This window comes from Lytechinus pictus, unplaced genomic scaffold, assembly GCF_037042905.1.
Source record: "Lytechinus pictus isolate F3 Inbred unplaced genomic scaffold, Lp3.0 scaffold_19, whole genome shotgun sequence".
NCBI lineage: Eukaryota > Metazoa > Echinodermata > Echinoidea > Temnopleuroida > Toxopneustidae > Lytechinus > Lytechinus pictus.
In genome coordinates, this window is record NW_026974140.1 from 6127163 (window position 1) to 6142314 (window position 15152).

The 15152-nt window shown below is 33.8% G+C and overlaps 1 protein-coding gene across 1 annotated transcript in view; it reads left to right on the plus strand.

The window, feature by feature from the left end:
• Positions 1-15152, plus strand: part of LOC129260973 (serine/threonine-protein kinase ATR-like) — a 71731-nt gene that overhangs the window by 22258 nt on the left and 34321 nt on the right. Inside the window, exons 14-24 of the mRNA XM_054898992.2 lie at positions 66-480; positions 6232-6299; positions 6909-6999; positions 7424-7518; positions 8810-8913; positions 9557-9655; positions 10323-10513; positions 11119-11251; positions 12801-12959; positions 14267-14363; positions 14876-15097. Of these exons, the coding sequence (XP_054754967.2) occupies positions 66-480; positions 6232-6299; positions 6909-6999; positions 7424-7518; positions 8810-8913; positions 9557-9655; positions 10323-10513; positions 11119-11251; positions 12801-12959; positions 14267-14363; positions 14876-15097 (1674 nt within the window). The remainder of the gene's footprint in view (positions 1-65; positions 481-6231; positions 6300-6908; positions 7000-7423; positions 7519-8809; positions 8914-9556; positions 9656-10322; positions 10514-11118; positions 11252-12800; positions 12960-14266; positions 14364-14875; positions 15098-15152) is intronic.

Here is a 15152-nt window from a genome sequence, read left to right on the forward strand (position 1 = left end):
TATTCATAAGTATAATTAGAAGAATTGATTTAAATTCTTTAAAATGATACCCATGTTTTCTGCAGAGCTTGTACCATGTCCTGGAGGCGACGAGAACCCTCCTGGAAGTCGTGTCAAGAAGCTGCTGCAGATACGGTGAGGACGTCAGAAACCTTACCGACATCCCAACCACAATCAACGCCAAGACCCATTCTACTAAGAAATCACCCAGAGTGGATCAGAGGAATGATGCCGATAGGGGAGGAAGAGATGGCTTCTCCTTCAAGAATACACTGTCTATGTGGATCAGTGTGGAGCTGATGGAGAAGATGTGTGATCTGTGGTTGAGGACATTGCAGATCCTGGCAGGAGCTGGACAGTCTGCTGTGAAGATGGGAGGAGATGGAGATAGGAAGGAAGAGAATGATGAATTCAAACATCTAGTCCAGTCTTCATATCAGTGTATGTGTAGTAGTATTGCAGCTGTGCTCTCACTTTCAGGTAAGGCCCATCATTGCCATTGTTAATTTTTTTTTTTTTTTGATTGATTGATTTTATTTCTCATGATAAAAAACAATACAAAATATATACATTCAAAATATAAAACGTTAATAATTGAATTACATATATAGAAATCAGGTACATGAATTTGAGATTATAAAAAAACTTATAGGAGAAATATGGGAAAAACCAAAAAGCTACAAGGAGCTTGAAAGGGGTTATTCCCAATTAAAGAATACGATTGCAGAAATACATATACATAACTTGATAAAATAACATACAAATAAAGCATAAATAAACTTAACTGAAACTTGCCCAGATAACTCCTAAACACCCCCCCCCCTTACATGAACAAAATCGACCTATCTTCCAACTAATATGTAGATAAAATGTGGTATTTTAATTTTCTTTTGAATGCCGATAAAAACGAGTATTGCTTGATCTCGGTGGGAAGTGAATGCCAGACGTCGGGGCCCCTGTGTCTTATTGATTTAGATGTTAACAAAGTTCGCGGATTTATTAAATGGTAATTTTCTGAGCCTCTTGTGTTATACGAATGAATTTGGTAATTACATATGAACATAGAATTGAATTGGGAAGGCAATATCTTATTTTTCAATCTAAACATGAAAAGTGCTGTCTGGATGGTATTTATATCCGTAACTTTTAGTAATCCAAGCTCTTTAAAAATTGGGTCGGTGTGGGCTAGATAATGAGACCCTGTACACAACCTTACAGCTCTCTTTTGTAATTTGAACAGCATATCTATATGTTTGGAATAACAATTTCCCCAGACAATAATACCATATGACAATGAAGACAAGATAAATGAGTTGTACAATAAAATCATCGCCTTAGTGGGAAGGTAGAATTTAAGCTTAGACATGATGCCAAGCGTACGTGATACATTAAGTTTAAGGTTTTCAAACTGGGGGTTCCATGTAAGACATTCGTCAAGTAAAATACCTAGGAACTTCACTGTTGACTTCTTTTCTAAGATAGTATTGTTTGCAATAATGTTATGATTTGGGTTATCAACGATTGGTTTGTTTTTACTGTGAAATACTATATAATTGGTCTTACTGATATTGAGCGATAATTTATTAGAACGAAGCCAATTTAATAATTTAGGGAGTTCGGTGTTATACAGAGAAAAAATATTATCCAGATTTTCATCAGCGTAAAGTAGGGTTGTGTCGTCAGCAAACAAGACATATTGTAGATTGGGAGAAACATGTGAGATATCATTTACATAAACTAAGAATAAGAGAGGCCCGAGTATAGACCCTTGTGGGACGCCACATTTCAGATTTAGGATATCGGATTTATGATTGTCAAATTCAGTATATTGTTGCCGGTTGGAAATATAATCACTAAACCATCCAAGTGGCGTTCCCCTTACACCACTTTGTTCGAGCTTATGGAGTAGAATTTTATGATTAAGGGTGTCGAATGCCTTGGACAGGTCTAACATGACACCTACGACAAATTGCTTTTTGGCGATGGCAGATGTTATTTTATCATATATGTCCAATATTGCCAAATCTGTAGAGTAATTCTTACGAAAACCATATTGTGTAGGAAGCAGTAAATCATGTTTAAGTAAGAAAGCATATAATTGATTGTAAACTATCCGTTCGAGAATCTTAGACATACAAGGCAATATTGAAATCGGTCGATAATTGTTACATTGATTGCGATCACCCTTTTTGAAAATTGGTATTACCTTTGCCAGTTTGAAGGATTGGGGGAAAGTTCCTGTCGTGAGCGACATGTTGAATATATGACATAAAGGATCAGCGATATTATGGATAATCTTTTTTAAAATAAAAGTATTCAATCCTTCGTGACCACATGATTTACTGTTTTTCAGAGTTTTGGCAATGGATATTATCTCGCTAGGAGTAACATGTTGGAAAAATATTGATTTGCTGCATCTTGGAAATAATGACTCCTTTGGAGACGGCTCATTACTACCTGTAGAATCTGATAAATTTACACCGATGTTGACAAAGTAACTATTAAGCATATTAACTAATTCGTTTGGTTCACTAGTTTTTAAGTTATTCATATTAAGTTCAGAAGGAAAATCTTTTCCTTTTCTTTTCCCTAGTATCTCGTTTAAAATTGTCCATGTTGCTGAGGTTTGACCGGATGCAGCATGCAATTTGTTAAAATAATATTGTCTTCGAGAATGCTTAATCAAGGCGTTCAATTTGTTACGATACCTTTTAAACTTATTGTGTAGTGATAAGTCACTTGGATTACGTATGTAATTCTTGAATAAGACGTTTTTCCTGGTAATTGATTTAAGTAAACCTTTAGTGATCCACGGTTTACGAATTATATTCCTTCTATTGCCTTTCACAAGTCGAAGTGGGACGTGTTCATTGAATTTTTTTAATAAAATATCAAGAAACAGATCATAGGCCTTATCGACATCATTTTGCACTTCAAAAACTACTGACCACTTCTCTTTGCAAAGAGCATTATTCAATTCTTTAATTTCTTCTGGCGTATTTTTTCTAAAATAAGTAGGCCCTTGTTTAGGATTATTGATTATTGTTGGGTGACTGTGTGTTTTATGAAAAGCGAAGACTGGCATGTGGTCGGAGACGTCCGAATATAGTATTCCACTTTGAAGATTTTCAGATAAAGAATTTGTAAAAACATTATCAAGCAGGGTTTGTGAGGAGCCAACAACGCGTGTCGGCTTGTCTATTAATGGATACAATGCATACGAATGAAGAAAATTGGTAAATGTGCCACTAATTCGAGAATCTGAAGATTGGAGGTTGATGTTAAAATCTCCAAGGAGAAAGATTTCTTTACCCCCTCGAGAAAAAGAACTTAAAAGAGGATCAAGGTATTCAATGAAATCGTCTATGACAGTAGATGGGGGACGATACGTTACACCGACTATGACGTTCTTTTTATTCCCGTTGTTCTTAATTTCAATGAAAAGAGATTGGAAGTCGGGAGAAAGGGAGGTGTCGTTGAAAAAATGAAAAGAGATATCATCCTTTACGTACAAAACAACTCCACCTCCACGGCCAGTCTTTCTATCTGCACGAAGCATTTTGTAGCCCTCGAGTTCTAACAATTGACATGGGGATTGAGCATGAAGCCATGATTCGCTTACACAGATAACAGAGAAACTATGTCTAAAAGAACACAAAAGACTCTGGATTTTATCTATATTACACGATAAGCTCCGGGCATTGAGGTGAAGAAGGCTTAAGTCTGATGAACTAATTGGTACATCATTAAGTTTGCTCGGTAAGTAGTATTGGCATTCTTTGATATCGATTAAATCTGGAGGAGTATTAAGTAGTTCAGAGTCGATCATTAAACAATTGGGATGGATAAGTGAAGACTAAGGTCAAATTCTAACTTAAAGATTTGGAAGATACAATGCTGTGGAAGAAAGGTTCCCTTGATAGGGGTACTAACTTTAAAAATATACAGTACAATACGTGTGGGCTACTGAAGCTTGAAATGCCAAACTTAAAGGTTACAAGTGAGAAAAAAAAATATATGTATATAAGATGAAACAAGAATCGATTAAACAGAGGTGATCGATGACATAAAAGTATTACAATGGATAATATAAAATATTGAACCTATTACAAAACGGAAATCTGAATTTATATAACTGTGGATTTGGAGGAATCTGGATGTGCAGATAATTGATTTCGTCAAGTGCCGACAAATTGGTGAGGTAATAATGGAGTAATACCAATAATAGTTATATTTTACTTATATACAATATAAAAAATAGTAATGTAAATGAATTCATCTTAAGGCAGAAGTAATTATATCAATAATAGACATTGGTAGTATAGTCAATGTTGTGTTGATAGCAGAGTTTATACCATGCAAATTGGCGTGTTATCCGTTATCGGACAACAATATTGTATTGATGTTTAGAGTTTAATGTTTAGAGTTTAATCAAGTCACTCTCTCTGTGTATTTTCCTTTTCATAGTGATTTTCTCATCTGTTGTTTTCACTGCAGCGAGTATGCGACCATCAATAGTCCATGCTGCATTCACTTTTTCATGTTTGCTTGTTTTTTGGAGTAGATTTAAGTTCTGTAGCGTCAAATCTTCCTGGATAGAGACACCAGTTCCTTTGAGTTTCTTTTTGTTGATCATGAACATCCTTTTGTCTCTGTATGAACATAGCTTGACAATTATAGGTTTGGGCTTCTTGGGGTCCTTCTGCTGCACACGGTGAGATCGATCAATGTCGCGCACTGTCAGCTGAAATCCAAGTTTTTTGGTGGCGATGTCGACTGCGATTTGATCGGTGTCCTCGTTTGTTTGCTCCTTGACGCCGAATATGCGAATGCTGTTTCTTCGTGTGTATTGTTCAAGATCATTTAACTGTCTTTCGATCTCTTCCCTTTTCGTTGTTTCCATTTCCACAGATTTTTTCATCGATTGTATTTCTTTATTCTTATTCTCAAGGTCACATTGAAGATCGAGTATTGTGGATTCGTATTTTTCAAGTTGATCTTCCAGACTTTCACATTTCTTACAGACAACTTTCTCCATAGTTTTCAGACACACATATTCTAACGTTTCCATGAACTCTTTACTTTTCAGGAGATCCAATAGCAGTTGTCGTACAACTGGTTCCTGACCGGGAGTAAGATCAGTTAAAGATATTGGTTCATCACACACACTTTCTTCTTCTTTTTCATTCACATTTACTTTGTTTCTTTCAGATCTTGTGTTTCTGGTACTCCTTCCACCACCAGATCTTTTAGACGTGTCATTTGACATAATGTTATGTGTGCCAATGCACAGTGATGCGATGCGAGAATAAACACAATAGAGTACACGATCGATAGACTACACGTAGTATATATATTACAGTGTATAGTGAAAGTGGTGCGGACCATATACTCACTATAAGTCTTGCGTATATGGGACTATCAGCGTGCACATACGGAGCAAATATGGATCGGCCCTTGACTTTTTAATGATTATCTCCTCCAAATCCTGAAAAAGTTCCAAGTTGAAATCACAGTGATGGTGGTCCAAAGAGTTAACCAAGATTCATGTTCTCTATCTCAACTGGATATATCAAGAGTTTTTCCGGTATTTGGAGAGAATTACAGGATCCTAGCTAGTAGAGCATGTTACTCGCATGTTACTCGCATTCGTATGAACTTGTGAAATTCATACTGTTTTTTTAAATTCATTAATTCATTTAACGATGGATTGCGAGCCATTGTGTGACTTTGTTGGACTCTTTTGAACCCTTATTTGGAGTATCACAGCCTCACCAAGAATTTCAAATTATGTTCAATATCAATATGGATGTTTGCATTGTGAAAACAGATGAAATGAAAATTGGATATGAAATTTTTGTTAAATATATTACTTGTATGGTTTCCCAATCAAGAATATATTGGCAAAGAATGTTATTGATAAATGTTGCAAGCATCTGTTAAGTCTTATTTAAATCATGCCATTTTATTGGCCGAACAATTTTGTCAGAGGAAAGTAACACTTGTTATTGATAGCAAGTTTGATGAAACACATTCCTAATTATCAGGTTTGAAAATTAGTTAGATTTTCATGTATGTGTCACAGCAGTTTGTTTTTCTGTTGAGATGATTTGACTAATGCAGGATTTTATACACAAACACAACAGATGTATTCCAGCCTTGTTAAAATCTCAGATAGAATATAGAAATAGTGACTGGAAATTTTGTAATGTGTCAAATCTTTCTTTATAGGTGAAGTGAAACTCCCTTCTGACTTTCTCCACTCTATCACATGGATTGTTTGTTTACCTTGGCTGCCTGTAAGTAAAATGACCACATTTATCTGAGCTTTAACCTGTTGCCAGCTTTAAGCTCACAAACCCCAAAATTATCAGATTTTTGTGATGCCAAATTAAATTACTTTAACATTTTTTTATTGTATATTTCATAATAATGCCATTTTTCATTTATGTGTTTTTGGTTTTCTACTATGATTCTGGAAAGAGAACATGCCCCTGGTTAATTGTTTACATGCATTCTTTCATTTATGAAATGAACACATGGTTTTCTTGTCAAATGGTCAAATTGTTTTCTTTTCTACTGATTTTCTCAATGTCTACTTTGAAATTTAAATTATTACCAGTTTGCTCAAGATATAGACTAAATAATATCTGATAAAATAGGTATTAGACAACTTGAGTAAAGCCAAACTGGACATTGTACAGAAAGATAAATGGGTTAAATGACAAGTAGACTAAATGTTGATCAGATAGATTAGTTTTAGATGAAATAGAATCAGGCCATATGAGATGAGAGGATGAAATAGAATCAGGCCATATGAGATGAGACCAAGTTAATAGTAGACCAAATGGTATTAGACCAAGTGGCAACTCATCAGACTAATACGATCATTGATTCTTTGTATGCAGATGGAAGCCAATTGGTTAGATCTCAAGATGTTTGGCAAGTTAACAGTGAAGGAAGTAGCAAGTCTGAGCAGTAGACTAGCAGAAAAACTAGGTATCAACTGTTGTTATACTCTTGTGCATGTACTTTGCATATTTGCATATTTTCAAAAGTAAACAAGAAGGAAGGCCTTTAAATAGGAGATGATATCTCTTATAGTTATTTCCAGTCATTATTTGTCGTTTTCACTTGTATTATTTTGTATTGCTGCATGTGTGTTTACCTTAAATAATAATTGTTATATTAGCCTTTTTTTAAGTTCCATTATTCACTAGATGACTTTGTCTTGTCATAACATTTTAATTATTACAGGAGCTTTTTCATGGATATTCAGCTAAAATCAATCAATTAATTGCTCATGTCATATGTATAATTTACATCATTTTGAAGGACTACCGGTAAATATTACTTTTTCCAAGGAGCAAAATTGGTACCATAAAAATGCACTACATTGTTTTCTTAAATACATTTTTTTCAGATGATTCTTCAATGCAGCAATGTCTCCCTATTGTTGCTTTGCTCTCTAAGGATATTGCCCCAAAATGGAGGATTCATGTTTTCAAGGATTCTATGGTAAATCATATTTTTGTTGTTTAAATGTGGCTGATTCATATTACTAGTGATAGTATATAAAATATATATTTTAGGTAATCTGCAATTTTGTTGTATTGAAACTGTATTTGTTTTGATTTCCATTGAATCACACCTTTTCATTTTTAATTAAAGGGTGAAGTTAAAAAATAGCAGAAAAAATAATTTTAAATATTGCCAAAGATTTGAGAAAAATCCATCAAAGAATAAAAAAATTATTAGAATGTTAATTATTTGATTTGTGACGTCATGTACGAATAGAATTCCTACGTGGTAAAAATCAATGAAATGTCATTTTCTCAGAAAACTGAAAATGGTTTTTACTGTACCTTTTGTATGTCAAAAGACAAATCATTTCACACGGAATCATGAAAAGAAAAGAAAAATAAGTCATTAGGAACCATTAAAAAAAAAATTAAATTTATGTATATTAGTTTACATAACATATGGGACAGCTGCTCGTTTATGGCGTCACAAATCCAAAACTTAAAATTCTAATAACCTTATTTTCCTCAAACCTTCACCAATATTTCATATTATTTTTTCTGCTATTTTTACAACAAACTTTTCTTCAGGGTAACCTTCCCCTTTAATGAAATGAATTAATCTCTATGTCTGTTCTGTTTTAATTAATTCAGAAAAAAATTTGAATATGAACGGCAAGATTATGTTACTGCTAACAATCAACATTTTTATTTTGCAATTCACTCTTAAAATAGCACGCTTGTTGGTTGCATTGTCTATTTCATATGCCTTCCTGGTATACAGAATTTCTTGTCAATTACATATTTGTGAATTCACTTTCCTGTAATTTACTCCTCTATAAATAATGTGTTTATTGATTTTCTGCTTGGATGAAGGTAGAAAACTAGGTATTCAGTCTGACCTCGATTTATATTAGAGTTAACTCAATAAAGTTGTTACACTCTATAGATTTTAAGTAATTTTAGTTTAGTCATAAAAATGTACTTTATCGACAGATCATATGCATGCCTTGTCTGATATAATAAAGCTTTTTAACAAATCACTCTGGTAATGGGAAAACTGTTGAGAAGAGGAGAAAAGCATTTTATTAATAAAAATGAAATTTTGTTTACTTTTAATCTTGTGATTTTTAAATTTATATTTAGAAAAGTGGGAAAGGTACATTACATATTTCAAGAAGATGAGGAATGCAGTTTTAGACGATTTGCCATACTTTTCAAGCTGTGTATAGTAAATGGTTTCCTGAACGGGTTGTAAGTTTTTATTGAATTTTGCTTTGATTTTTCAGACGAGTAGTAAGGAGGATATCCAGATTGCAGCAATACAATCACTTCCTCTTCTTCTCTTCAACTTGACACCAACCTATTATACACTCATACAAGAGCATCTACAGTGAGTACTCTTTATTCCAACTAAGTTAGCCCCCCTTCCCCCCCAAAAAGGGATAAATTGTCATATCATGGTTTGTTGTTGAAAGGCTTTGGCCATGTATTTGTTTGATTTATCAGCCTTTTGGAGATGAGACTATTGGAAATCGCCTAAGGATGATTAGTGAAATAGTTAGTTTTTTTATTTCTCAACAATTAATACATGAAACAAGTCTTTTAAACACTAGGAATACAACCCTCAGACTGAGTTGTCATTTATTATTACCTATAGTAAATCTCATGTGTTTTTTAGTTGCTCGAGATTACAATTGTTAGATATTATTATCTCTGAACATTCAGTAATGTGAAACTTATATCATTTCATTGATTACATAGATGTACAGTATAAGTTTCATGTCGATGAAGCACAGAAATGTCAAATGAAAGAAAGAACTAAAGAGCTGAAAGAAACTAAGGGATTTACTTAACCTTTTTGTTGCAATTTTTATTCTCAGGAAAGAAGTGATATTTGAAGTTAAATTTCCGGATTTTTCAGTCGAGGTAATATTAATGTGATGTATGAGCCTTGAGCATAGTCTTTTACAGGGAAAATGCACAATATATTCATGGATATTATAATTATTGTTCACATTCTCTTCCTTTTTAAGCCCCCTATGCAAATGTGAATCTGAACCTGTTACAAGTTGTTTAGCTGAGATGATGGGAAAGCTATGTTGTGTACTAGCTACTGGGTGTACAATACGCAGGTATGAAGATCTGAAAAATAATTCTTCTTTGTAGCAGTGAAGATTATCTTAGGCATGTCATGTTTTAGTTATTTTTCAAGACACCTACGTCCTTTGTTGGTATTTTCAATATCTAGTGTTGTACTCAATTAGGTAGTAAACGAAACCCCAATTTCCTATGGAAAAGCTTATTGACTTTGCATTGCTTAATAAAAAATAGTTTTGAATTGAATATTAGTGTAACTAAATATCTTATTAAAGAAAAATCCAAGTAAAATTCTATATTTGTGAATTTATTAAGCATTGAATTGAAAAGCCTACCACACACTACATGGCCAGAATAAAATGTCATGTTATGAACAATGGAAATCATTCCATCTGCATTTTTATATTGCTGTTCAAGTACTTGATTTCAAACTCTGGGCTGTTGCAAGCATCCCACATCATTGTGGAACTTATAAATTTTAAGGATTTGGTTTTATATTCATACACCTTTTATCTCATAATAATAATGATAATGAACATTATTTGTATAGTGCTTATCACAAAACATGTCTCTAAGCCTCATATCTCTGTTAGTGGTATACTGAAGAAAAAAACACACTGATATGATTTAATTTCTCCTGCACGAGTGTAGCTCTTTCAAATACATAAATTTATTGAAAACATATTTTTTCATTTCTTCCAGAGAGCTTGACAAGGAGCAAGTACCTTTGCACCAAGCATTGCACCTCAGTTGTACCACCTGTAACCCATGCCACCGCACAGAGGGAACCATAGCTGACAAGGTGCACCATTCAGTGGAACCAACCATTCTAGATGCTTCAATCATCTCTCCATTCATGGTGATGTTACAAAAAGGAGTCAAAACAAAGCTAGGTACATAAATTTGTAATTTAGTTTTGTTCTAAGTTAAATGAGGATAGAGGATATTATTCTGCCTTAAAAATGCTAATTAAAAAATGAGACTACTGTACATCTCTTAATGCTTTATAGATATTAAACTAATTACCAAATTCTTGCTTGCGATGCAGGTAACGTAAAGACTTGTTCCTCTCCGTGGAGAACATAAGAGTAACAGTTTTCAAGCTCAAAGTGCTATATGTGTTGTTTGAAATGAAGTACAGGCTAGAGCAGGAATAGAAAGGTTTTTATTTTTGAGGTCTGTGTATACCTTCTATTTTTGCTGGATTACATTTCATATTGAACCTATTGTTATTTACAGGGCCATTTTCTTAAACTTTGAGTTAGGATTTTTTTTTCTTACATTTGGGATGAATTGCCATTTGCCTCATTAGACTACTGCTAAGTGTTGGAAGGGAGTAAGTAACTACACATAGAGTAAGAGGCAGAAAATGTACAGAGAGCTGGTTCTTGTTACATAAAACTTATCATCAGTAGCAACTTACTAGGCAAAGAAATTAATCCTTATTCTATAAACTTACAAGACAAAGAAATCCAATATTTACTCACCACTTGTCCAGGTTTGATTCACAGTTTAAGGAAGGTGCTGTCACATTTAGATCTGAAGTTCACCAACTCTGCTGTGACGGGAATACTCAATGCTTATCTCACACTAGTAGTGGATGATGATCATCTAGTCAGACAATTGTTTAGGTATGACTATATTTTTCTATTATTGTGATGTAGTTCATATTCATTACATTATCAGACATTCAAATATTAGTCTGTTATAAATCTTTTACTGGAAATTTGTGAAAATTGTTGAAACTATCATTTATCTGCAGTCGCGACATTTCAGTAATTTCCAGTAAAAGATTTATAACTGATTGATATTTCAAATCTGCTGGATGAATTATTATAATATTCATGGATTTATCAGACATTCAGGTTGTGAACACTTATTTGCTTGTATTTTTTTATATATCACTTTATTTGCAAATCTGCACATTTTAAAGGAATACAATATACCCCAGGACGTCCCTTTAACAAGAAAATGCAGGGCAATAAAATTCAATACAGAAGTTAAAAAAGAAGGACAAATCTTAGAATATAATACAATAATCAAAATATCACGTAATGACAATGATTCAGAGAGAGAGAAAAAAAAATTAGCAGGTGCCAATGAGGGACCGCAACATCAGCCCCAAATCTTTTGCAGGTTCTTTAAATGGCACTGATCTAAACAATATTACTGATTTCATTTCATCAAAGATCAAGAGTAAAAAATTTGACTTATAATGTCCCTAGTGATTGATGATACATTTTGTAGTGTATGATTAGAATTTATTACATTTGTATGAGTTTAACACATTTTTGTCTCATTTGTTAAATGCCAAAATCACCCATTAGTTATTTAAGTAAGTGCAATTTCTGAATTTTCTTTGTATCCATGATAATCTTATTGTTGCTTTGTGTCTTTTGGTCAGTTTACTACGATTTGTTTGCCTTAACCAATACCTGGATCAGAAAGGCAAACTGGATCACTGTGACTCTTGGGTCTCTCTTCCTTAAATGACTCAATTGGGGTTTTTATGTAGGCCATTACACCAGGGTTTCCCACATGTATTATACGAATATTGCGTGGGGTCATAACGTGTAAAACCACACCAACAAAAAGAAGATTTGCATAAATTTATAACATCGTGAAATTTTGCTTATTTTCACAAAACAGTTATATGCCTATCTTCTTGGTATGTAAACGAGGTAGCTTATGACCCACTCACTATTCCTTTTGCATTTTATTTTAGGATATATGAAATATCTTGATTTAGTCCTCATAATGTGAAACAAGGTTTGATTTCTCATTTAATATGTGGTGTTGCCAATGTGAATTGATGAAGAGTCTCCTTAATGTCAAATTCAAATATTGTGTAATTCATACAATGAAATATTAAAGCGATGGTGATTGAGTGACATCATCGACTCTCACTTGCATATCACAGTGTTGTACATATAATTATTTTGAGAAAAATAAGCAAAACTTTATAATTTCATAACTTACACCTTGTTTTTCACCTGATTTTGATGAAATGTACAGCTTAATGCTTGCTTGATTTATCTCTTTTTAGTCATCCCCACTTTTTGTTGGTGTGAATTACCCTTTAATGTGCAAAGGTGTTAACTCCATTCTATACTCAATTCCTAGTGTTGCTTTCCATTTACTTTGTTGAAATCTACCCTTCTTTCTTGATGTTTCTTTCAGTCGTAACATCAAGTACCTGGTTGGTAATGGTGACCAATGCAGTGATCTGAACATTCAGGCAGTGATCTCTCAACTCAAGTTAGCCTTTCTATCTGGTAAATCATCAGGGAATGGATGTTTACAGGAGACAGTAGTCAGCTCTATTGGAGAGCTGGGCAAGTGAGTGACCAACCATCTTTTGTTTGCTGATCATTGTGTGCGATTAATGTGGTTTATGAGTCATGAGAATTCCATCAATTCATTATCATTCTGTCGATTTAAATAACTTTAACAAAGCATGTAGGGATCATGTCATCAACATTTTTATCCGACTCATTTGTCAGATTTGACAACCTTTGTTGGTTGAGAAGTACAGGGGGGCGTTTCATGAAAGGACTTGTCGGACATTTTATCCGACAAGTCACATTTTATCCGACAGTTACCATAGTAACAGTACCTCTCAGCCAATCAACATCAGAGAAAGATGTCAGATCTGACAACTTGTCGGATGAAAATGTTGATGAAACACTCCCCAGGTGTCTGACTGTTACTATGGTAACTGTTGGATAATGACAACCTTTTTCAGTGCTAGCAACTTTCAGATCCCCAGTTTGTAGGTTCATTTAAACAACTTTCCCAAACACTTAGGCCAAATACACCAAGGTGGTTTTTAAAACCATTGGTTGAACCCATGGTTTATACAGATTTCCTGTATAAATTATGCTTATTTACCACGTATTTGAAAAAATTTCCAATGCTGATGCGCGCTTTTGTCACAGTGCGCCAAAGTGACGCCTGTTACCATGGTTATCCACGCTATTTTATTCATGAGTCCACTGTTTTGAATTAATGAGTCCACTCTTCAAACAGTGAACTCATTAATAAAATAGCGCACTTAACCATGGCAACAGGCATCAATTGGACATTTTTATATATACGCGGTAAATAAGCGTAATTTATACAGGAAATCTGCATAAACCATGGGCTCAACCGATGGTTTTAAAAACCACCTTTGTGAGTTCGGACCTTAGAGTTTCTGTCACATTTCAAAGTAAAAAATAAACTTATTTTTATTTTATCCATATAGTCTTGTCCAAGTGATTGTCTGTTCACACACTCCTGAACTCATGTTTTTTTTATACAGCAGGGGTATGTATGATATAATATTTTTTGTTAATTGTAACATAGTAGGCATAAAAAGCTTGACCCCACTAGTATTCTTTTTCATTGTACAAACCTTTTTAATTTACGATTTGAATTTCATTGATCAAAGATATACTTTAATTAACTATTTATTGCAGGGAACCCATACTAACAAGCTTTGCTTTCCAGTGGGTTCCCTTTTTTCATTTCTGTATATTATATTTTTGTGTTTTGCTATACATTGTAACTTTTGTTAAATTTTGGAATGAAAAAGAATAAATGCAATCAATCAATCAATCAATCATATCCTTATGTAATTAAATGTATTTTTTTATTCCATTTAGGGTTGCTGAAGGAGAGTTACTCATGGTAACTATCATAAGCCTGTTGGAAAGTTTGCTGTCTACAGTCACTATGGTCAATTCCATTGCTTATATTGAGGTAATTCATTCAATTTATTTTCTTCTGGATTTTTGAATTGTAAACCTGCATCCCTTTAAACTCACAGGGCACATACTGTAATGTATATGCTACATGCTTTAGTGGAAAGACATTTTCCATACAAATATTTCTGTTATTTTGTACTAGATGGGTTAAATTTGATTTTTTTTCTATAGTATTTCCTTGCAAATTTTGCATAAGAAAACAGTTACATTGGAAATAAGCAGTACACTTTGTGATGCAAGAGAGGTGGACAATAGCAGTTGTCAAATATAACTGAAGAAAGCTGGTATCCAGGCCCAGTTTTATGAAACTTCATCGGCGGCAAGTTACAGAAGGTACTGTAATAAGCTCCTGAAATAGTGCCATTTCATTGGCCAAGAGCCTAATAATCTGAGTATTATAACATTTACTAAACTGTAAAAAGATTGTATAAGATATGGATGAGACCCCTCTGATAGCAATTTTTCTTCATTCATTATTGATGAAAAAATATCTTCTTTCATTTTTAGCTCCACGCCATAGCTGAAGTCAAGGGACAGACCATGGCGTCCATCTTGACTCAGTTCAAACAGCCTGTGTGTAAGTTTTTAGTAGAGGCCATGCATGATGCGGTCCAGTCCTCCTCACAGAACCAGTCTGAGACTCCGGATCAGGATAAGGACCCTTGTCTGGACACCATCACCAAGGTTGCTAATGCATTTGGCTTCAAAAAATTGGAGGCATTCTATGAGGTAAGATAGGAGAAGAATACTTTTAACTCGGAGAGCAAGAGTTACCATTAAACAC